The sequence below is a fragment of the Hippopotamus amphibius genome, chromosome 6 (genome assembly GCF_030028045.1).
Source record: "Hippopotamus amphibius kiboko isolate mHipAmp2 chromosome 6, mHipAmp2.hap2, whole genome shotgun sequence".
NCBI lineage: Eukaryota > Metazoa > Chordata > Mammalia > Artiodactyla > Hippopotamidae > Hippopotamus > Hippopotamus amphibius.
The window spans coordinates 67,712,688-67,736,163 of NC_080191.1; the positions used below are offsets into that span (position 1 = coordinate 67,712,688).

Sequence of the window (23,476 nt, forward strand, 5' to 3'; positions counted from 1 at the left end):
ATTATGTATACATACCTATGCTCTATTTTTTTTCAATTAGTCCCTAAAGGAAACTCACAACAGCTGTAATAACAGCTGATGTTTACTGAGTGCTTATATCAGGTACTCTGCCAAACATTAACCTAAGTATTTAATTTACTCCTCATAACCACCCTAAGAAGTATTATAAAAGACCAGTCATTGCAAAGGAACCCAAGGACAGCCAGGGAGTGAAGGGCAGGGTTGGGACCGGCCTCGCTGTGCTCTGGGTCCGCTCTGAGGGAGGGGCAGGGTCTTACTCTTCTGGCACTGAGTACTGTGCAGCGCACCCCCCGGGAAGCACTCAAACAGTTAATGAAGGAATACATGACATGCTCTTTGCTTAAAAAAAAAAAAAAAGCGTACTTTCAGGTGATATAAAAGAGGACTTTAATGTGAAAGGGGCATTTATTGTGTAGAAAGGAAAAAGCTTTAAAAGCAGATCCTTTCTTGACAATTTATGGTAACTTCTTTAATCCTAAAAAATCCACACTGTCAGCGTAATACACATTTCCTGTCCCCTTTTCACCAGGCGGACTTGCAGACTCTACCCAAGTGAACACCCAGCCAGGGGTAGCAGAAGTTTAGTATGTCTGAAAGTGAGATGCAGACGAGGATCGAGGATCGGAAAAACAGTGAGGCAGCCACAAAGTAAGTTTATTTTATGATTCAATTTAATCCTCCTTACCCTCACCTTCTAATATGAGCAATGTATGCTATTATGATAGCTGTTAAGGGTGAAAGGATTAATTAAAACTATAATTATCTGATAAGACTAAGCATACTGTCTAACCGGATTTAAGGCAAATCCATCTACTTCAACTAAAAATACTGAATAGGAAAATAAAAAAGGTGAATAATGAAATAAAAACCCTGCAGGTCCTATTTCCTGAATGACCTAAGGAGGGTATCATTCAAAGAGTCATAGTGTGTTTTAAATTTTTATTAGTAAGAGTTCTGAGTACAAATAAATTTAACTAGACATTTAGAAAAAAAAGTTATTCACTAAGGTTTGTTCATAAAGAAAAACTTGTTCTGTACATTTTAATCTCCAATTTTAATGCTCAACACCATAATGCTTCTAAGTCTATAACTTAATTTTAGGTTTAATTTTAATACTTCTGCCTTATTGCATCTGGTTAAAAAGACTAGAAAACGTCAGGCAGAAAAAAGCAAGGGTAATTAAAATGACCTGAACATAAAACTTTACTAAAGGACTTTTAAAAAAGCCTTTAAAGCAAAAAAACCCTAAAAATTAGAATACTTTCGGCTGAAAAATTAGCAGCTATGAACAAAATTAAGATTACATAATAATATTTGATCAAGAACTGCATTACAATAATATTGTGGTTTACATATATTAGAATGATTTACAACATACTAAATGCTTATTTATATCAATCATAAAAAATCTCTATTAAAAAAATTTTAATATAGTTTAGCACTTTTGAGAGATTCAGTTCCCAGTAAATAACAGGAACACAATTTAGAAGATGCTAGGTGGTACGTCTATTTTAATTAGAGACCTAACCAGGTAAGTCTTATCAAATAATTATGAAGTTATATCAATAATAAGTGTTTATAAGAATTCAAGATAAAACAGCAACTAGTCCCCTCATCATTATGTATGCTTGGCATCAGAAATCATACTATGAGCAAATACGTAGTAAATTCTTGAAAAAAACAGTTCACTTTAGAATAAGTGCCAATCAACATTTATTTATTCTTCCCCTGACACACTACTTCCACCACCCTTTATCTGAACTGTGTTTTCTCCTTGGTTGGTGGTGTATTACTGCTTCTTAAAGACCAGTCATGCCCAGCATAATCCAAGGTCATCAACTCCTTTGCAGCTGAAGTGAGCTACAAACAGCAAAAGACCACACACTTTTGAAAAGAAAATCATCCACCCTACTCAGCAAGGCAGAAGCCCCATCTCTAAAAAAGTTTTAACCATGGCTGCTTTAAAGTTAGTCCTGTAAGTCCAATAGTATCACACTATCATTTCTCTTTGGTTTGACAGTAAGTTCAAATCTTAAAAGTACATATTAAAATTTCCTAGTTACGTTATCTGGAAACATAATTGAGTTGAAAATCTTGCAATATTGGGATGTATTTGGATGTACCTTCTATTCCATGTATTTGGTATGAAATCTCACATCCAGTCACTGAGACAAGAAAAGCATAGGAGAGGAATTACTGATTACACTGCAGCCACACCTCTGGAAGCCAGGACAGGGAACTGTCCATGCAAACAGACAAACATCTTCTGAATTGAACCTAATGTGTTAGCACAGTTGTAGGTAAGTGATTTAACGAGACTCTGTAATTGGGAAACGAGTAGCATTTAACTGTGGTTACTTCCAGAGGAATGGGAAGTTCCCATGTTGTCACTGTTTCCACTTAAGAGCAGCTCAGCCTTTCCATATAAGAAAGGGACCCCTCACCCCTCGTCACAGAGGACAGGGCTCCTGCGTAGCACCAGCTTTCTGCCTCTTGGGAGCTACGCTTCCGAACAGGGCCTCTCACTCTTCAATTCCATTCGACAATCAGCGGGAGGACTGTATTTAGCTCAGTGAGGATAGGACCAAAAATAAATAAATAAATAGGGACAACATAGAAAATGAATTTTTATGCCAATGGAGTAAAACTCCCCATAAAGCGGACTCAAGAGGTAAAACTTATTTGTAAAAAGAAAAGTAAGATATGTCTCTATTTTTGGTTTCAGTCAAAAGAGCCTCCTTCATTCTTGGCAAATTAGCTATGTGGTGTGATATGATTTACTTTTATTTCCATTGTATTTATACATTAAAAATTATTCCTTAATAAGAACTTTTTAATATTAAAAAGTCTAAATGTTTATAATAAATACTGTATTAAAATATTTTAATATTTACAATTGAAAAAACATTCTAGTCAGTCATCTCAGTGCTACTTCTTCAATTTCATCTTCTACAGAATCAACCACTTTTACTGCTGGCTTATTGTTTGCATGTTTTAATCGGTGACTATTCGGATTAAAACTTCTTCCTTCACTGAAGAAGTCGTCATCATCATCATCCCTACCCCTGCTGCTTTTGTCCCCAGGGAGAAAATTTAGAGGCTCAAAGTCTCCTTTGGTAGCAGCCAGAGAATTTGGGTCACTGCTTTTAGAGGAAATGCTGCTGCTGCCACTGGCACCAAATAGCTGTTCCATCAGATTCGCTTTTTTCTCTTTTCTTGTGATTAAATCTACACTGTCTTTACTAAATTTCTCTATATTGTTTCTTTGGAAATCCAAAAGGCCACTTTTTTGGCTAACTGGATTTAACTTCCCTGATGTTTTTGTAAATGAAGGCACATAGCTACCAAATGCAAGCTCATCTGGAGAGGCTGGGCTTCTAATATTGCCTGGATTCTGACCATCTCCTTTTATATTTAAAAAAGCGATGTCTTGCAAATGATGCCCATTAAATAATCTTTCTGAGGATTCAGAGAACATGTATGTTTTGGGGTTTCTCTCTGGGGAGTGCAGTTTTGATTTCAAATCAGGAAGCAATGGCAGAGAAGGATATTTTAAATTCTGAGAATCTTGGAGTTCTCTGTTGATATCATTCAGTTTATCAAGTAGCATTTCTCTCTTTAGCCTTTCTTCTTCCTCTTCTTCCAATTTATCAGTATTTTGAATTTGGTACATTTCCATTTGGTATCTTCCAGTTTCCAACACTGGCTTTTCTTCTCTCTCCAACAAAGATGTCTTTTCCTTTTGCTTTTCAGCAAGTTTTTCTCTTTCCCAGTCTGTATAAAATCAAATTTTAAAAATGGGATTTTATAGTAGTCAGTATTGTCAAATAAGAAAACTCAACTCTCAGCTTTTACAAACAATAGTTTTACCTAATTTGTGTATGATCAGTATAGTAAGGTTGGATACCACAAATACATTTTTATACTTGATATTCTAGGTTTCAAAAAATACATACTTAATATACTTAAGATTCACAATTCTAGAAAAAAATCTGTTCTTCAAGTTAGGGGTGAGGAAGAAGCTTCTCTGCCTATTTTTTATACCTAATGGAGTGCTTTACACTGAATGGAGGATGGTGGGATGGATGGAGCAAAGACTTTTAAAGTTAAAAATAAACTGAATCTCTGGATGTCATACCCTGAGAAGGACACAATATCACTTGTGTAGTGTTCTGAAAGAAGATGCAATAACCTGAATTTCATTAAGGGGAAACGTCAGATAAAGCCCAAACAAGAAACATTCTATTAAAAAAAGGATCTGTGTTCATAAAAAATGTTAATCTCACAAAATATTTTTAAAAGTCTGAGAAGCTGTTCTAGATTAAAGGGGACTGAAGAGATATGAGAACTAAATGCAATTCATGATCACATCCTAAAGGGAAGAAAATGCTATAAAAGACAACACTGCATCAACTGACAAAACTATATTATGGATGGCAGATTAGAGAGTTGTGTTGTATCCAAGTTAAATTTCCTGAAGTTAAACTATACTTGGATGATAAAAGAGAATGTCCTTATTTTGGAGAAATACATATGAAAGTATTTTAGGATACGGGCATGAGGTATACAACTTACTCTTAAGTGCTTCTCTGGCTATTATTGCCACTTTGTTATACTTTTGAAAGGATTTCTAAATGAAAAAACTAAAAATATTAAAACATTTAAGAACAGAATATATCTGGTAACTTTAGTAAATGACATATTCTCACTGATAATCAGATCATTCTACATAGACTCCAGGGGGAAAAAAAATTAGTCAAAATGAAGAAGAGAAGTGATAGACTTCTGTTACTTTATTCCTTTTCCTGGTCCCTAGACAGAACTGACCATAATAACTAATTTTCTATTTTCTAGGTTAACATGTGCAAGCACCTTCCTTTCTGTGTTAGCCAATAGTGATATAAATGTGGCTTCTTTTTCAACTGTTATATTGTTTTAAATACACACAAAACTATACATACTCTAAGCAACAATTAGGTCATGATTTTTTGTTAACTTTAAGGGAAAAAAGAGTATTTCTCTGTAAGCAGCTAATATGTAACTAATAAAATACATGCAAAGGATTAGAGTCTGGGATTGTTTTCGCTTATACCTTTAAGACATTTTATCCAAATGGAAATGAATTTACTCCTGAACTTTTTTTCCAGTATCTGAAACTATGTGAATTGGTTCACTAAACTTCCACATTAATGGCTGAATATGTTAAAAATTTACTTTATATATTAAAACCAAAGAAAAATTATAGGACTATATTCAAGGCCTCACAATTCATTGATTTTAATGTTTGGGCTGGTCTCCAGACTAGACAGTCTCAAGGTCAAGCCAATAAACAGGGTTGTCTTTCAGTTATCTCTTCATCAAGCTTTGGTTAATACACAAAGAACTTTTTCCTCTTTCATTTGAATTCTACATCATCTGAATTTTCTGAAGGTAACTTGTCTTTATCCCCTAACCCCAAGAGTGACTGACTTACAGTCTTCACTCTTTTTCTTTCCTTATAACTTCATTCACATGTTTGTGACTCTTGATAGACTCCCCCACCACGGTATCGACCTCTTCCTGCTCTGTGTGACCAATTCACTGTCCAGCTGGAAGATATCAGGGGACATTAACCCTTTCTTTCCCAAGGGATGCTGACTGATCACTTGCTTAAACTTTTTCTTACCATCCTCCAGTTTCACAACATGGAGTCCTTTAACAAATCTGTCTTCTCTTTCCACAACTGGGTTTAGAATTCCTGCTTCTTCATGATCATCTCTCTCTTGAGACTCCAGATCCTATTTACATTAAAAAAAAAAAAGAAATTCAACTTCACATGCAGGAAAAGGAGGAAAAAATTTAATATCATAGACTTATCTCCCATTAAGTACAATCCTAAGTTAGAAATTAAAGCAAATCTTCCATTTCTAAAGCAGCAAGCCACAAGTTACCACCTTTGAAAGATTTTCAAAAGCACACAAGATTATTTCTTTAGTTAAAAATTTTAAAGAGGCATTTGGAAGACATATCAGAACCAATATAATGGAAACAAAGCCAATACCCTACATAAAATTCTGAAGAGACAAGTATCAGAAGTATCCTTATTTTCCACATTTCACAACAAAATTTGATGAATTCAGTTAACCAAAAAAGGCTATTCATCAACTGTTGAAGGCCAAGTGATATGGCCTTGAGCTGCAACACTGGCAGTGACAACGGCATTGAATCTTTCAAGTTTATACTATGCCCAAGGCCTCCAATTAATAAATCTTATAATATTTAAATCAAATAAAAATGTAAACAAAATTTATTGTTTCTTATGGTCCCTTTCAGGTGTGTGTGTAACTTTTCTTAATAAAATTTATTATTAGTGGATTTTTACAGTAGAGAATTGTTCCCTAGTACCCATTTCCCCCTCCTTCCTTTCAGTTACAGAATCCCTTGAGTTTCAGCAGAGCACAGGGCTGCCTAACTGGAGATCACATTTGCTAGCCTCCCTTGTAGCTAGACAGGACAATGGAATGTGAGTGGAAGTGTGTATGCAACTCCTGATCACATTTATAAAAACAAAAGCTGCTTGCCCTCCATTTCCTCATTCCTCCTTCTCCCAGGTATGGTAAATTTCAACCCCACAGATGAGGCTACACTCTTTATGACTGAAAAACAATAAGACAGAGAATGGCTACCATGGAACAAAGGTGTCTACCTATTCTGGACTACCCACTGACCTTCAGTTCATTACAAGAGGAAGAATCTTATATCTTGTTTGAGCCATTGTATTCTGGGTCTCTTTCCTATAGTAACAGCCTATACTTTTACTAATACAGCTCCCATTTGCTGGGACCCCCTTAAAGTGACAAGATTAATCTTAAGAGCTTTGTGATTAGTTATTACCACAACCCTGAAGGGTAACCAACCCTTGTTTTATAGATTAGGAAACTGAGGCTCCAAGAAGTCACAGAGGTCACTAAAATGTTAGAATCATAATTTAATTAAAAAGCACTGCTAACTCCAGGGCTATATCCTTTTTCACTATATCAGATTGCTGCTGCTTCTGCTAAATCTTATAAAGAGCAAATTTTTTTACCCTTCTAAAATTAAGAATTACTTTGCTATTCTACACTTTACCTTTCCAAAAAACAAATTAACATGATCTAGTCTCAATGATATGTAAATATAGGAAGAAACATATTTAACAGGTACAGCTAACTTATCTAAAGTATAAAACAGAAGCAAAATAGAGGGGAAAAAAAAAAACTAGAATACACACAGGAACCAATTTAGTCCATCCTTTCTGTTTTATAGCACAGGAAGAGATCTCAGGATCACTGGGATGCTTACAAGGCACAAATATAGGATTATAAGAAATATGCAGGACCCCTCATATATTATTTTCTTTAGAGTTTCAACTGTAAACACTAAAGATAAAACCCTATTAGAGAAAAGGACCTTCCAGTACTCAATATATGAGTCCTTTTAAATGAAGATCCAACACAGACCTCCTGAATTCCACTCTAATTTTAATGATATAAAGTCAGATTCCACTGCAATTACCTTGCTAAACATTCAGCTGAAGTATAAAATTCTCTTACACGAGGCCCAAAAAATTAAATGTAGTCAAATTCTATCAAATCATTTAAAAGCTACTATAATTTGCTATTAAACATAAAAGCAAGAAGCATTTTTAGAGACCATCTGGTAAGAAACATAAAAGGTAAGAAACTTAGAAAATTTTCTTTTCTTCTTCCTCCAACCCAGAAAGTATAATCAACCTTTCTGAAGCATCTGAAAGATGCAGTGTTAACCAAGAGTCTATCCAAAGGAGTTTAATAAAGTGCACAGATGTTATCTCTTTCCCTGTAAAAGGCTAGTTGCATATTTATACAACTATGGCACTAGCTTCATTGCTGAAATTTTTAAATGTATGATATTGTGTATTTAGGAATAACTTCAAACCTAGAGTTTAGTACCTAATCATACTGCTAAACTCACCAAAGAAAGACGTTCAGGTTCTTCCCATTTGTTTTCATAACACATAACTGTTGGTGATGTTATAGGATATTCTTCCAGCTCGAAGTCTTCACTGGTTTGTACTCCTTTGGTATACTGGTTTGTAAAATCACTCTGGCATGCAGCTACCATGAAAATTATAAAAGAATTTTTCTAATCGTATTGAACAGTGCTAAAGTATATGGAATTCAACTGGTATATCTTCACCCTCTAAATGAGATAATGCATGTTTCTCAGCTCCATGTCTACTCACTATTACTATTTTTATTTCTAGGATTTACTGGCAATTTTGTGATTTGAGGACAATTCTGAGGGATAAGTCCTGTTAAACTTTTACAAAGTTTATGTTTTTAACTTTTTGCAATTCAGAGAAGAAGGAAATTATACTTTTGTTTTTTAAAAAAGTATATGCATAAAAATACCAAAGTATTTATGAGTGAAATGAAATGACAGCTGAGATTTGCTTTAAAATACTCTAGAAAAAAAGTAGAAAAAAATAGATGAAATAAAGTTAATAAAATGTATAACTATTAAAGGTGGTGATACATAAATAAAGGTTTATTATACTATAATCTCCCATTTAGGTACACTTATTTTTTTTATAAAAGTTTAAAAAAATAAGTTATAGTAAGAAAAAAAATTTTGATTATGTAGAACATAATTATAATGACCTCAAGGGAAAAAACTGAGAAAGTGAAAGGATTTCTGAAAAGTACCTATAAGGAAATTTAAATTTATTTCAATAAAGTTCTTTTCCCTTGTCTTCCTTCTACTTCAAAATTAATTTATTATTAATAACTACAATGTTTTTCAACAGTAATAACTACTGTACCATTTTTTCTTGATGTAAGTTCTTTTTCTTTCTTTGGAGAAGACTTTGGCAGACGATTAGAATATATGTTTTTTATGTCCAGTTCTCTCTCCTTTTCCTAAAAACAAATCCAATACAATTAAGAATGTAGAGTCTCAGTTTAAAATAAAACAAAAATCTTCATCTTTTCAACTGGTATTTTCCTCACCAAACTGGAATATACCTAAGTTTAGCTTCCCTTTGTAACTACCAACTGTGGAAAGGAATATCTTTAGAACATTTAGGTTAGGGTAGAGCAACGATTCTCCATTCAAAGTCCAATATGCACTGGCAGTCAAGAAAATTAGAATAAGACAAAATTCATTTTCTACCCACTCCTACATGATAGAGATATTAGTAATGTCTTCAACTGACTTCCAGGCTTAGCCACAGACACAAAGAATTTAATTAGCATCTCTCAAATGTGGGTTCCAAATTAATGATGAGTTAAAAATTAGACCATTTTTTTTAAAACACGAGTGTTCTTCACCATTTTGCTTATGTTATGGCTTTCTCTGAAAATCTGATTAACACAATGAAAATTATACGCAAGATAATGCATAAACACTTAATACTGCTCTAAATTTCAAGTCATCAGTGACCTTGGGACAGAATTAAGACAACCTACTTTAAAAAATTAATTAATTTGAATGCTCCCTCTAAACACTGTGAAAAGGAAGGTCATTATTTGGAACAACTTTTAAAAATAATCAACCATGGAGTTATCTGAGGAAGAACACTGGATTATTCAACCATGCAACACAGAAAAACTCTAGTTCCCATAACTTTCTTCCAGGATTTTGTAACTTTTTTCAGTTATATCATTCCTGTTAGTGTATCTAATGTCTCATTTTTGGTTAAAGTGATTATATTAAGAAATATTTTCTTTATAAGTGCCAAGAAAATATTAGAATTTTGTAAATGATGCTGTACCAAAGTTCTAAATATAAATGATAACAGTGTTTTAAAATATTGAGTTTTCATCTAATATATAACATAGGGAGGAATGATGCCATTTAAAATAAAATGCTTACCTTTAATTTGTGATATAGTTGTTGTAGCTCCTTTTGAAGAACTTTATTTTCATCATGAGCCTCGTATGCCCTTTTCCTTTCAGCAAGCAACTGTCGTTGGAAACTGTTAGTGCTTAGCTCAAGGTTTCTTGATAGTTCCTATGATATGTGTATAAATACATAAAAAGTAGTACTTAAAAAATAATTCAACAGTAAAATACTGTACTTAGTGTCAAAGTGACATTTTTAGTGGTACTAAACAAAACATACAAATCAGGCTGGGCTTAGTGTTCATAAATATACAATAAAATGGAATATAGATTTACCAACAATTTAGTAAGATACTTAGCCTACTATTTCTCTCTGTTTTTCACAATTTGTAGATAAACTCTTAAGCATTTGAATGAAGAGTACATAGATAATCATTTAAGTTGGGAGCAAAAGACAGCCAAAAGATGTGATGAGAAACACTGGCTTTGGGGAATCACTGTTTGGGCAAATAGAAACCAAGACAGCTGTGTAAAATTACACAGCACTATTCAAGGTGCAGAGATCATCATCCCAGTTTTTATTTATTTCAGCTCTAAAGACACATAGGATCAAAGTGAAAGGATGGAAGATGATTTATTTTAAGCAAACAGAAATCAAAAGAATGCAGACAGTCATACTTCTATCAGATAAAACAGATTTCAAGCCAAAAAGGGTAACAAAAGACAAAGAAGGTCATTATATAATGATAAAGAAAACATAACAATCATAACACATACACTCTCGGACTTCCCTGGTGGTGCAGTGGGTAAGACTCCACACTCCCAATGTAGGAAGCCTGGATTTGATCCCTGGTCAGGGAACTAAATCCCGCATGCATGCTGCAACTAAGAGTTTTTATGCCTCAACTAAGAGTCCGCATGCTGCAACTAAGAGTTTGCATGCTGCAACAAAGGTCCCACATGCTGCAATGAAGATCCCGCATGCTGCAATCAAGATCCCGCATGCTGCAATGAAGATCCCACATGCTGCAACAAATATCCCAAGTGCCACAATTAAGAGCCAGCACAGCCAAAATAATAAGTAAAAATAAAAAGTAAATAAGTAAACAAATATATAAATATTAAAAAAATAACACACACACTCCCAACACCCAAGCACTGAAACATATTAAGCAACTACTGATAGATCTTAAGGGAGAAATCAACAATACAGTAATAGGGGAATTCAATACCACACTATCAGCAATGGAAAGACTGTCCAGATAGAAAATCAACAAGGAAATGTTGGAACCACACTTTAGAACAAATGGACTAACAGACATATACAGAACACTATATCCAAGAATAGCAGAATACACATTCTTCTCAAATGCACATGGAACATTCTCCAAGATTGATTATACTGACCACAAAACAAACCTAAGCACATTTAAGAAGAATAAAATCATACCAACTATCTTCTCTGACAATGGTATGAAAATAGAAATCAACAACGAGGAAAGTGAAAAGATTTATAAATATGTGGAAATTAAACAACACACTAAACAACCATTAGGTCAAAAAAGAACGAAAAGAGAAATTTAAAAATTATCTCAAAGCAAATAAAAATGGAAATACAACATACCAAATCTTGTGGGATGCAGTAAAAGCTGAAAGTTCAGAGCATTAATGCATATATTAAGAAATTAGAAAGATCTCAAATAAACAATCTAACTCTACACTTCGAGGAACTAAAAAGAACAAGTTAAGCCCAAAGTTAGCAGAAGGAAGGAAATAATAAAGATCAGAGTGGAAATAAATGAAAGAGACCAGAAAAACAACAGAAAGGATCAATGAAACAAACCACCAGCTGGTTCTTCAAAAAGATAAACAAAATTGACAAACCTTTACTTGGACTAAGGAAGAAAGAACTAAAAGTGAAAGAGGAGATATTATAGCTGAACTACAGAAATGCACTTAATCATAAGCGACTAGTATGAACGATTATATGCCAAAAATTACATAACCCAGAAGAAATGGATACATTTTTAGAAACACACAACCTACCAAGACTGAATCAGCAAGAAACAGAAAATGTGAACAGACTAATAATGAGTAAAGAGATTGAATCAGTAATCAAAAAACTCCCAACATGGAAGAAAGGAGATCAAGATGGTGGAGTAAGGAGTTGTGCAGCTCACCTCCCCCCATGAGCACATCAAACATACCCCTACAGGTGGGACAATTCTCACTGAAAACTAACTGGAAACTGGAAAAAGGACTGTACAACCAAGGCTGTAAGGAAAATACACAGGTGATCAGATAAGAATGGAAGAAAAGTGATCAGGTAGGGACCTGTGCTCCTGGGAGGGAACTCAGAAGAAATGAGAAATTGCATGGGTGGACACCCACCCTGGGGAGTGAGTGGGTCAAGCTACAGACTGGGTGTCCCAGTCCTGGGGTCCTATGTGGAGAAGACAAGCACCCTGGACTGCCTGGACATAGAGAAAGGCTGCAGAAGCCCGGACTCCACTCATGAGGAGCTTGTGAGCACTGACCTGCCTCTGAGGCAGGGTGGAGAGAGATCTGTTCTAGCGGCTGCAGGATTTCCCACAACCGTGCCACTCTGGGTCCCAGCTCAAGCCAAGTGAACACTCCAGACCACCTCACTCCATGCCACTGTGAGGCAATGGATCTGGGGATGCCAAGACCAGAGAAAAGACTTAGCCTTGGGACACAGAGGCAACAAAGTCCTGGGGCAGAGTCCGGCTGGGTCTGTGGCAGCCATTATTGGCACTTATTTAAGTGGTTCCCAGGAGCAGGCCCTATTTCTGACAGAAGCCACTGTATCACACCTCAACACCCCCTACCCCATAAAGAAAGAAAAACCATGCAGACTCTACCTTCCCTGTGGAGCACAGTGGAGGCTGGGAACAGTGATCAGCTGTGAGGGAAAAGGGGTCTTGCCTCTGAGGAGAGGTATGGGTGATTGCTGGGTTTTCTGCAACCACTTTACCGTGTGCCCCTGCCAAAGCCAAGCGAGTGCTCTGGCCCTATTTAGCCTGTGCCACAGTGTGGCACTGGATGTGGGGTAGCCACAACCAGCCACCATGGTTTGCATCTGAAGGAGCCAAAGACACCTACACAAGCAGTGTGCTGAACCTCTGTATGTGAAAGGCCCCACTTGCTTCAGCACTCCCTACTCTGGGACAAAGGTCCTGGTGCTGGGAGAGAGAAAAACACACACTTAAAGGTAACAGAGGCAGCTCAAGCCTGACATGAAGGGCTTCTGCTTCAGCAACTTGGGATCAGACTCTGCCCCTGACAGAGAAGTGACAGCCACTGAACAAAAAGGAAGTCCCATCTCACACCAGGAGCCAGCTCTAGCCCCTCCATCTCCAGCTGCACCCACTACCAAGGTGTGAGTTGCCAGCACAATATCAGGAAAGATATGACTGGCATCCACATCAAATCCAGCCCTACCACCAAAGGCACTGGGCATGTGCAGTCTGCACAGGGACACTCCCAAATAAGAAAACTGCTTCAAGACCACAACAGGTCACTGTTTCACCTCAGTTCAGAGAAGCAGAGAAAATTAAGTAAAATTAAAAGGTAGAGGAACTATTCTCAATTGAAAGAGAAAGAAAAAGAACTCTGAAAAAATAATGAAACAGAAATAAACAACTTAACAGATAAGTAATTCAAAACATTGGTAATAAAAAGGTTAACTGAATTAGGTAAAAGAACTGATCTAAACAATGAACATTCTAACAAGAAATTAGAGACATAAAAAACACCCAGTCAGAAATGAACAATTCAACAGCTGAAATAAAAAACACACTAGAAGGAATGAATAGCAGATTAAGTAATACAGAAAAATGCGTAACTGATCTGGAAGATATAATAATGGAAATCACCAAATCACAACAGCAGAAAGAAAAACAAATTTTAAAAAATGAAAGCAATCTAAGAGATCTCTCCAATAACATTAAGTGTTCCAACATTTGCATTATAGGGGTTCCAGAGGAGAGAGAGAAAAGGGGATCAAAAAAGGATTTGAAGAAGTTATGGTTGAAAACTTCCCAAACATGAAGGAGGAAACAGATATCCAGATACAGGAAGCACAGAGGGTTCCAAACAATATGAACCCAAACAGACCCACATCAAGAAAAACAATTAAAGTGGCAAAAGTTAAAGAGAGAATTCTAAATGCAGCAAGAGGAAAACAAGTCATATACAAAGGAATCCCCATAAGGCTATCAGCTAATTTCTCTGCAGAAACTTTGCAGGCCAGAAGGGAGTGGCATGATATATTCAAAGTCCTGAAACGGAAAAGCCTGCAACATGCAATACTCTGCCCAGCAAAATTATCATTTAGAATAGGAGAGATAAAGAAATTCTCAGACAAAACTAAAAGAATTCAGCATACTAAACCAACCCTAAAAGAAATGTTTATATGTGAAATATACAAAAATGGTACAAATCAACCAGTCTGCAAGGCAGAAATAGAGACACAGATGTAGAGAACAAACATATGGACCCCGAGTGGGGAAAGCACAGGGGCTGAGGGTGAGGGATGAACTGGGAGATTGGGATTGCCATATGTACATTACCAATAAGAAAAAAAAATCAAATTGTACACTTAAAATATATGCAGTTTATGGTATGTCAATTGTATCTCAATAAAAGTTCTTTAAAAATAAATAAATGTTGAGCGGTCTTCTCTAAATTGAAAAGAAATAAGAATCTATAGGAAAGGGAAAATCCCAGTAGGAAAGGCAAATATACAGTAAAGAATTGAAGACCAGTTAAGCCAGTATGTAGATTAAAAAAGAAAAAAAGTATAAAAGTGGAACTTCCTGGTGGCACAGTGGTTAAGAATCTGCCTGCCAAACTGTATATCAATAAAAGTTCTTAAAGGAAAAAAAAAAAAAAAAAAGAATAAACTGAGAGAAAAAGAAAAAAAAAGAATCTGCCTGCCAATGCAGGGGACATGAGTTCAATCCCTGGTCCGGGAAGATCCCACATGCTGCGGGACAACCAAGCCCATGAGCCCCAACTACTGAGCCTGTGCTCTAGAGCCTGAGAATCACAACTACTGAGTCCATATGCCACAACTACTGAAGCCCACATGCTTAGAGCCTGTGCTCCACAACAAGAGAAGCCACCACAATGAGAAGCCCATGCACTACAACAAAGAGTAGCCCCTGCTCGCTGCAACTAGAGAAAGCCCATGTGCAGCAACGAAGACCCAATGTAGCCAAAAAATAAATAAATAAATAAATAAATAAGTAGTATAAAAGCAACTGTAACTAAAATATACAGTTAAAGGATAAACAGGAAGATGTAGAATATGATATCAAATCCACAAAATGTGGGTTATTGAAATAAAAAATACAGATCTTTCAGAATGTTTGAACTTAAATGATTACCAGTTTAAAACAAGTAGATAAAATTATGAGTCAATATATATGAACCCCCTGGTAACCACAACTGGAAGACAAGTAATAAAGTGGCAATAAATATCTATTAATTACTACTTTAAATGTCAATGGATTAAATGTTCTGATCAAAAGACGTAAGGTGGCTGACTGGATTAAAAAAAAAAGCCGAAGACCCTTGAATATGCTGCCTACAAGAGACTCACTTCATGGCTGAAGACACACACAGTGTAAGAGGATGGAAAAAAGATGTTTCATGCAAACAAAAATGACAAGAAAGTATGGGTAGCAATACTCATATCAGACAAAATAATACCAGACTTTAAAATAAAGACTATAATGAAAGACAAAGAAGGCCTTACATAATGCTAAAGGGATCAATACAAGAAAAGGGCATTAACTTGTTAACACAGACACACCCAATACAAGAGCACCTAAACATATAAAGCAAATGCCAACAGACATAAAGGGAGAAATTGACAACAACACCATAATAGTACGAGATGGTAACACTGCACTGACATCAATGGAGAAATCATCAAGACATAAAATCAATAAGGGACACAGGCATTAAATGACACAACAGACCAGTTAGACTTAATTGATATCTACGTGAGACTATATGCAAAAAAAAAGCAGAATACACATTCATATCAAGCACATATGAATGTTCTCCAGTATAGGTCACATACAAAGTCACAAAACAAGCCTCAACAAATTTAAGAGGATAGAAATTAGTTCAAGCATCTTTTCCAACCACAATAGTACAAAACTAGAAATCAACTATAGAAAGCAAAGTGGATGAGGGACAAACGTGGAAATTAAACAACATACCACTAAAAAAACAATGGATCAGTGATGAAATTAAAGAGGAAATCAGAAAACACCTCAAGATAAATGAAAATGAAAATACAACTTTCCAAAACCTATGAGATGTGGCAAAAGCAATTCTAAGAGGGAAGTTCACAGTAATATAGGCCTTCCTCAAGAGCGACAACTACTGAAGCCCACACGCCTAGAGCCCATGCTCCACAACAAGAGAAGCCATCGCAATGAGAAGCCCATGCACCACAACAAAGAGTAGCCCCTGCTCACCACAATAAATGACAACCAATAATACCACAGAGATACAAAAAAATCGTAAGAGAATACTATGAACAGTTATGTGCCAACAAACTGGACAAAAAACCACCCAGCAAGCCAAAGTCCAGGACCAGATGGCTTCACAGGGAAATTCTACCAAACATATAAAGAACTTACGCCTATCCTTCTCAAACTATTCCAAGAAACTGAAGAGGAGATAACACTGCCAAACTTATTCTACAAGGCCACCATTACCCTGATATGCAAACTAAAACAAGACACTACAATAAAAGAAAGTTACAGACCAATATCTTTGATGAATATAGATGCAAAAATCCTCAGGCAAAAAGTACTCGTAAACTGAATCCAAAAATATGTAAAAAGGATTATACACCATGATCAAGTTGAATTTATTCCAGAGTCACAAGGATAGTTCAATATTTTGAAATCAATCAATATGAACACCACATTAACAAAAGGGAAGATAAAAATCATATAATCATCTCAAAAGACACACACACAAAAAGCATTAGATAAAATTCAACATGCATTCATGATAAAAACTCTCAACATAATAATGGCCATTGATGACAAACTCACAGCCAGCAAACTCAATAGTCAAAAGCTGAAAGCCTTTCCACTAAATTCAGAAACAAGACAAGGACGCCCACTTACACCACTTCTATTTAATGCAGTATTGGAAGTTCTAGCCATAGCAATCAGACAAGAAAAAGAAATAAAAGGCATCCAAATTGCAAGGGAAGAACTAAATCTGTCACTATTTGCAGATAACATGGTACATTACCGTAGAAAACCCTGAAGTCTCCACCCCAAAACTATTAGAACTAATACATGAATTCAGCAAAGTTGTAGGATACAAGATCCATATACAGAAATTTGTTGTGTTTCTATGCAGTAACAATGAACTACCAAAAAGAAAAAGTAAACAATCCTGCTTAAAATTGCATCAAAAATAATAAAATACCTAATGATAAACTTAACCAAAAAGGTGAAAGACCTATATTCTGAAAAGTATAAAACACTGATGAAGGATATTGAAGACGATGAAAGAAATGGAAAGATATTCCATACTCTTGGATTGGAATAATTAATATTATTAATATGGCCATACTATCCAAAGCAATCTACAGATTTAATGTAATCCATGTTATTTTTCACAAATAATCCTAGAACAATAATCCTAAAATTCATATGAAACCATGAAAGACCCCAAATTGCCAAAGCAATATTGAGAAAAAAGAACAAAGCTGGAGGTATTACCCTCCCAGATTCCAGATTATACTACAAAGCCACAGTAATCATAACAGCATGGTACAGGCATGAAAACAGACACATTAATCAATGGAACAGAATAGAGAGCCCAGAAATAAGCCCATGAACCTATGGTCAATTAATCTATGACAAAGGAGACAGGTATATACAATGGAGAAAAGACAGTCTTTTCAATAAGTGTTGCTGGGAAAATTGGAAAGCTACATGTAAAATAATGAGATTAGAACATTTCCTCACAACATATACAAAAAAAAAATCTCAGATGGATTAAAGATCTAAATGTAAGACCTGAAACCATAAAGCTCCTATAAGAAAATATAGGTGGAACCCTCTCTGACATAAATCATAGCAATAATTTTTTGGATCTGTCTCCCATGATAAAAGAAATAAAAGCAAAAGTAATCAAATGGGACCTAATTAAACTTAGAAGTTTAAAACTTAAAACCCATTCCATAGGTTGTCTTTTTGTTTCAACAGAAATGAAACAAACCAAAAACAATCCAATCAAAAAATGGGCAGAATATCTGAATAGACATTTTCCTAAAGAAGACATACAGATAGCCAACAGGCACATGAAAAGATGCTCAACATCACTATTTATTAGAGAAATGCAATCAAAACCACAATGAGATGTCACCTCACACTTGTCAGTATAGCTATCATCAAAAAGAACACATATAACAAACGTTGGCAAGGATGTGGAGAAAAGAGAATCTTTGGTGAGGATGTAACTTGGGGCAGCCACTATGGAAACCAGTATGGAGTGTCCTCAGAAAACTAAAAATAGAACTACCACATGATCCAGCAATTCCACTTCTGGATATATAACCAGAAACAAAACTAAAACACTAATTTGAAAAGATACATACACCCAATGTTTATAGCAACACTTTTTACAATAGCCAAGACATGGAAACAACCCGTGTCCATCAACAGATGAATGGATAAAGAAGTTCTATGTATGCATGTGTGTATACACATGCACACACACACACACAATGGAATATTCCTGTCATAAAAAAGAATGAAAGTCTTCCATTTGCAGCAACGTGAATGGACCTAGAGGATATTATGCTTAGTCAAAGAAGTCAAACTGAGAAAGACAAATACTATACGATACCACTTATATGTGGAATCCAAAAAGCAATACACAAATGAATGTATATGCAAAACAGAAATAAACTCACAGATCTAGAAAACAAATTAGTGGTTACCAAAGCTGAAAGGGAAGGGGAGAGGGGCAAATTAGGGGTACAAGAATAAAAGATATAACCTACCATGTATAAAACAGACAATCAAAAAGGACATACTATATAACATAGAGAATTATAGCCATTATCTTGTAACAACTTAATGGAATGTAAAATGTCAAAATACTGAATTACTATGCTGTATACCTGAAACTAATATTGTAAATCAACCATACCTCAATTTTAAAACATTAAATTAAAAAAGAGCAGACAGAAAAACATCTCAACACAGAAAACTCCATGATCACACGATTTCACTGGAGAATTCTACCAAACATTTAAAGAATTAACACCAATTTTCCTCAAACTATTCCAAAAATATCAAGACGGGAACACTTCTGAACTCAGAAATTCTAAGAAGCCAGCATTACCTTGATACCAAACTCAGATAAGGACACCACACACAAAAACCCAGAAAACTATAGGTCAATATTTTTGATGAATATAGATGCAAAAATTCTCAACAAAATATTAGCAAACTGAATTCAAGAACACACTAAATGGATTATACACATGGCTAAGTGAGATTTATCCCTGGGATGCAAAGATGGTAATATATCACAGCAATAAAACAGAAAATAAAATTCATGTGATCATCTCAACAAATGCAGAGAAAGCATTTGACAAAATATAATATCCTTTTATGATTAAAACTCTTAACAGATTGGGCACAGAAGGAATGCATCTCAACATAACAAAGGGCATATACAACAAACCCACAGCACACAATAAACTCAAATGGAGAATAAACTCATTTCCTTTAAATCAGGAACAAGACAAGGATGTCCACTCTCACTCCTACTATTCAATATAGTACTGAAAATCCTAGCTAGAGCAATTAGGCAAGATAAAGAAATAAAAGGCTTCCAAATCAAAAAGGAAAAAATAAAATTGTCACCATCTCCTGGAAATATGATCATTTATATAAAAGACCCCAAAGAGTCAATCAAAAAACTGTTGGGTATAATTAATGATTTCAGTAAAGTGGCAGGATTTAAAATCAATATACAGAAATCAATTGTTCCTTTACACTAAAAACGAAGCAACTGAAAAAAAAATTATTCCATTCATAATAGCATCAAAAACAATAAAGTACTTAGGAATAAATTTAACCAAGGATGTGAAAGATCTGTACAATGAAAACTACAAGACTTTGCTGAAAGAAACCAAAGAACACACAAACAAATGGAAAGACATACCGTATTGATGGGTTAGAAGAATTAAAGATGATCGACATCACTAATCATAAGGGAAATACAAATCAAAACCACAGTGAGATATCACCTCACATCTGTTAGAATGGCTCTCAAGACAACAGGTGCTGGCAAGGATGTAATAAAAAAAGAGAACACTTACACACTGTTGGTGGGAATGTAAATTGGTCAAACCACTATGGGAAATGATATGGAGGACCCTCAAAAATTTAAAAATGAACCTACCATACAATCCAGCAATTCCACTTCTGGGTATATACCCAAAAGAAATAAAAACAGGATTTTGAAATATATGCACTCTGATGTTTATCACAGCATTATTCACAATAACCAAGTTGTGGAAACAACCCAAATGTCCATCAGTGGATGAATGGATAAAAAGATGTGAATATATATACATATATATACACACACACACAAATTTTTTTAACCATAAAAAAGGAGGATACCCTGCCATTTGTGACAACATGCATGGACCTTGAGCACATTATAGTAAGAAAGATAACCGAGACAAAGAAAGATAAGTACTGCAGGATATCACTTATATGTGGAATCTAAAAAAGTAAAACCTGTAAAAACAAAGTGTAAAATGGTGGTTACCAGGGGACGAAGGCTGAGGGGATAAGACTGATAGTGTTTAAGGGTGCAAACTTGTAGTGTTTAAGGGTACAAACTTGTAACGAGTAGTAAATAAGCCATAGAGGTCTAATACACAGTATAATGAATGTAGACAATAATACTGCACTAGAATTTTATAACACTGATAAACATCACTACAATGACAGTCACGTTACAATATTTAAATGTATCAAAGTAACACTATACACCTTAAATTTATTTACATTTATTATACAATGTTAAATGTCAAATTTATTCAATTAAAAAAGCTTTCTTTTAGGACTTCCTAGGTAGCACAGTGCTTAAGAATCTGCCTGCCAATGCAGGGGACACAAGTTCAATCCCTGCTCTAGGAAGATCCCACATGCCCTGGAGCAACTGAGCCCATGTGCCACAACTATTGAGCCTGCGCTCTAGAGCCTGTGAGCCACAACTATTGAGCCCATGTGCCGCAACTACTGAGGCCTGTGCGCCTAGAGCCTGTGCTCTGCAACATGAAAAGCCACCGCAATGAGAAGCCCACGCACGAAAATGAAGAGTAGCCCCCACTCTTCACAACTAGAGAAAGTCCGTGTGCAGCAACGGAGACCCAACGCAGCCAATAAATAAATAAATAAATTTATTTTAAAAAAATAACCATTACTACAATAATCTGTTATTAGTTACACACTATAAAAAATACGTAAACTGTAACATCAATAACCTCAAATTGGAGGTAAGAGAGAAGTAAGAGTGTAAAGTTTAGGAATTTTATTGAAGTTAAGTTGTTACTAGTTTAAAATACATTATAATTTTAAGAAATTTTATGTAAGCCTCATGGTAACCACAAAAGAAAACTGTAGTAATTACCCCAGAGAATATGATAAAGTCAAAGCATACTGATACCTCAAGACATCAAAACACACACAAAAAAAGACAGCAGGATAAGAAACAAGGAACAGTGGATCTACAAAACAACCAGAAAAGTTAACAAAATGGCAACTGTAAGTCCTAACTTAATAATTACTTTAAACATAAATTAAATTCTCAAATCAAAAGGTACAGAATGGCTGAATAAATTAAAAAATACAAGATCCAACAATATGCCACCTATAAGAGACCAACTTTTGCCTTAAAGACACACAGACTGAGAGTAAAGGGATGGAAAAAAATATTTCAAGCAAATGGTAACCAAAAACAAAGCAGGGACAGCTATACTTACATCAGACAAAATAGTCTTTAAACTAAAAATGTTAAAAAAAAAAAAAAAGACAAAGAAGATCTTAATATAATGAAAAAGGGTCAATACACCAAAAAGATGTATCAGTTGTAAATATTTATGCACCCGACATCAGAGCAGCTAAGCAAAAGAAGAAACAAACAGCAATATAATAATAGCTGGGGACTTTAATAACCCACTCTCAACAATAGATAGATCATCCAAATAGAATCAGTAAGAAGACCACAGATTTGAACAGCACTATAGGGCAAATGGACCTAACAGACATACACAGAGCATTCTATCTGACAACAGAGGAATACACATTGTTCTCAAGTGCACATGGAAGACTATATGCTAGCGTAGACCACAGGCTAAGCCACAAAACGAGTCTTAGCAAATTCAAGAAGACTGAAATCATACCAAGTATCTTCTATGAACACAATAGTATGAAATCATAAATTAATAACAAGAGAAAAACTGGGAAATTCACAAAACATGAAAATTAAACAACATTCTCCTAAACAGCTAATGGATCAAAGAGAAACTAAAGAGGAAACTAAGAAGTATCAAGACAAACAAAAATGTAAACAAAATACCAAAACTTAAGGGATGCACCAAAAGCAGTTCTAAAATAGAAGTTCAGAGCAATAAATGCTAACATTAAGAAGCAAGAAACATCTCAATAAAAAACATAACTCCATGGCTAAGATAACTACAAAAAGAACAAACTGAGCCCAAAGTTAGCAGAAGAAAGGAAATAATAAAGATTAGAGCAGAAATAAATGAAGTAGAGAAGAGGAAAACAACAGAAAAGATTAACCAAACTAAGAGGTGGCTCTTTTAAAAGATAAAATTGATAAACCTTTAGCTAGACTAACCAAGGAAAAGAGAGGATCCAAATCAACAGAATTATTTGAAAAAAGGAGACACAACAACTGAAACCACAGACATACAAAGATTCCAAAGAGGCTACTTATGAATAACTATATACCAACAAACTGGACAACCTAGAAAATGTATCAATTCTTTAGAAACATACAAACTACCAAGACTGGTAGTTCTATTTTTAGAGAAACCTCCATACGGTCTTCCACAGTGGCTGCACCAATTTACACTCCCAATAGTGTACAAATGTTCACTTTTCTCCACATCCTTGCCAACATTTGTTATTTGTGTTGTTTTTGATGACAGCCATTCTGAGAGTTGTGAGGTGATATCTCATTGTGGATTTGATCTGTATTTCTCTAATAATTAGTGATGTAAGCATCGTCTCATGTGCCTCTTGGCCATGTGCATTTCTTCCTTGGAAAAATGTCTACTCAGTTCTTCTGCTCATTTTTTAATCAGGTTGGTTGTTTTTTTTTTCATGTTGAGTTCTATGAGCTATTTCTACAGATTGGATATTAACCCCTTATTGGTCGTATCATTTGCAAAAATTTTCTCCCATTCAGTACATTGTCTTTTCATGTTGTTGACGGTTTCCTTTGCTGTGCAAAAGCTTTTAAATTTATTCAGGTTCCATTTGTTTATTTTT

The 23,476-nt window shown here is 35.1% G+C and overlaps 1 protein-coding gene across 2 annotated transcripts in view; it reads right to left on the reverse strand.

Moving 5' to 3' along the window:
* Positions 1 to 1,040: 1,040 nt before the first annotated feature.
* LCA5 (lebercilin LCA5) overlaps positions 1,041 to 23,476 on the reverse strand; it is a 46,179-nt gene continuing 23,743 nt past the window's right edge. For both annotated transcript variants that reach the window (XM_057740181.1, XM_057740180.1), the window contains 5 exons: positions 9,895 to 10,032; positions 8,843 to 8,939; positions 7,993 to 8,135; positions 5,687 to 5,798; positions 1,041 to 3,795 (listed from right to left, as the gene is read on the reverse strand). In XM_057740181.1, coding sequence (XP_057596164.1) covers positions 2,939 to 3,795; positions 5,687 to 5,798; positions 7,993 to 8,135; positions 8,843 to 8,939; positions 9,895 to 10,032 — 1,347 coding nt within the window. In that variant the 3' untranslated portion in view covers positions 1,041 to 2,938. The remainder of the gene's footprint in view (positions 3,796 to 5,686; positions 5,799 to 7,992; positions 8,136 to 8,842; positions 8,940 to 9,894; positions 10,033 to 23,476) is intronic.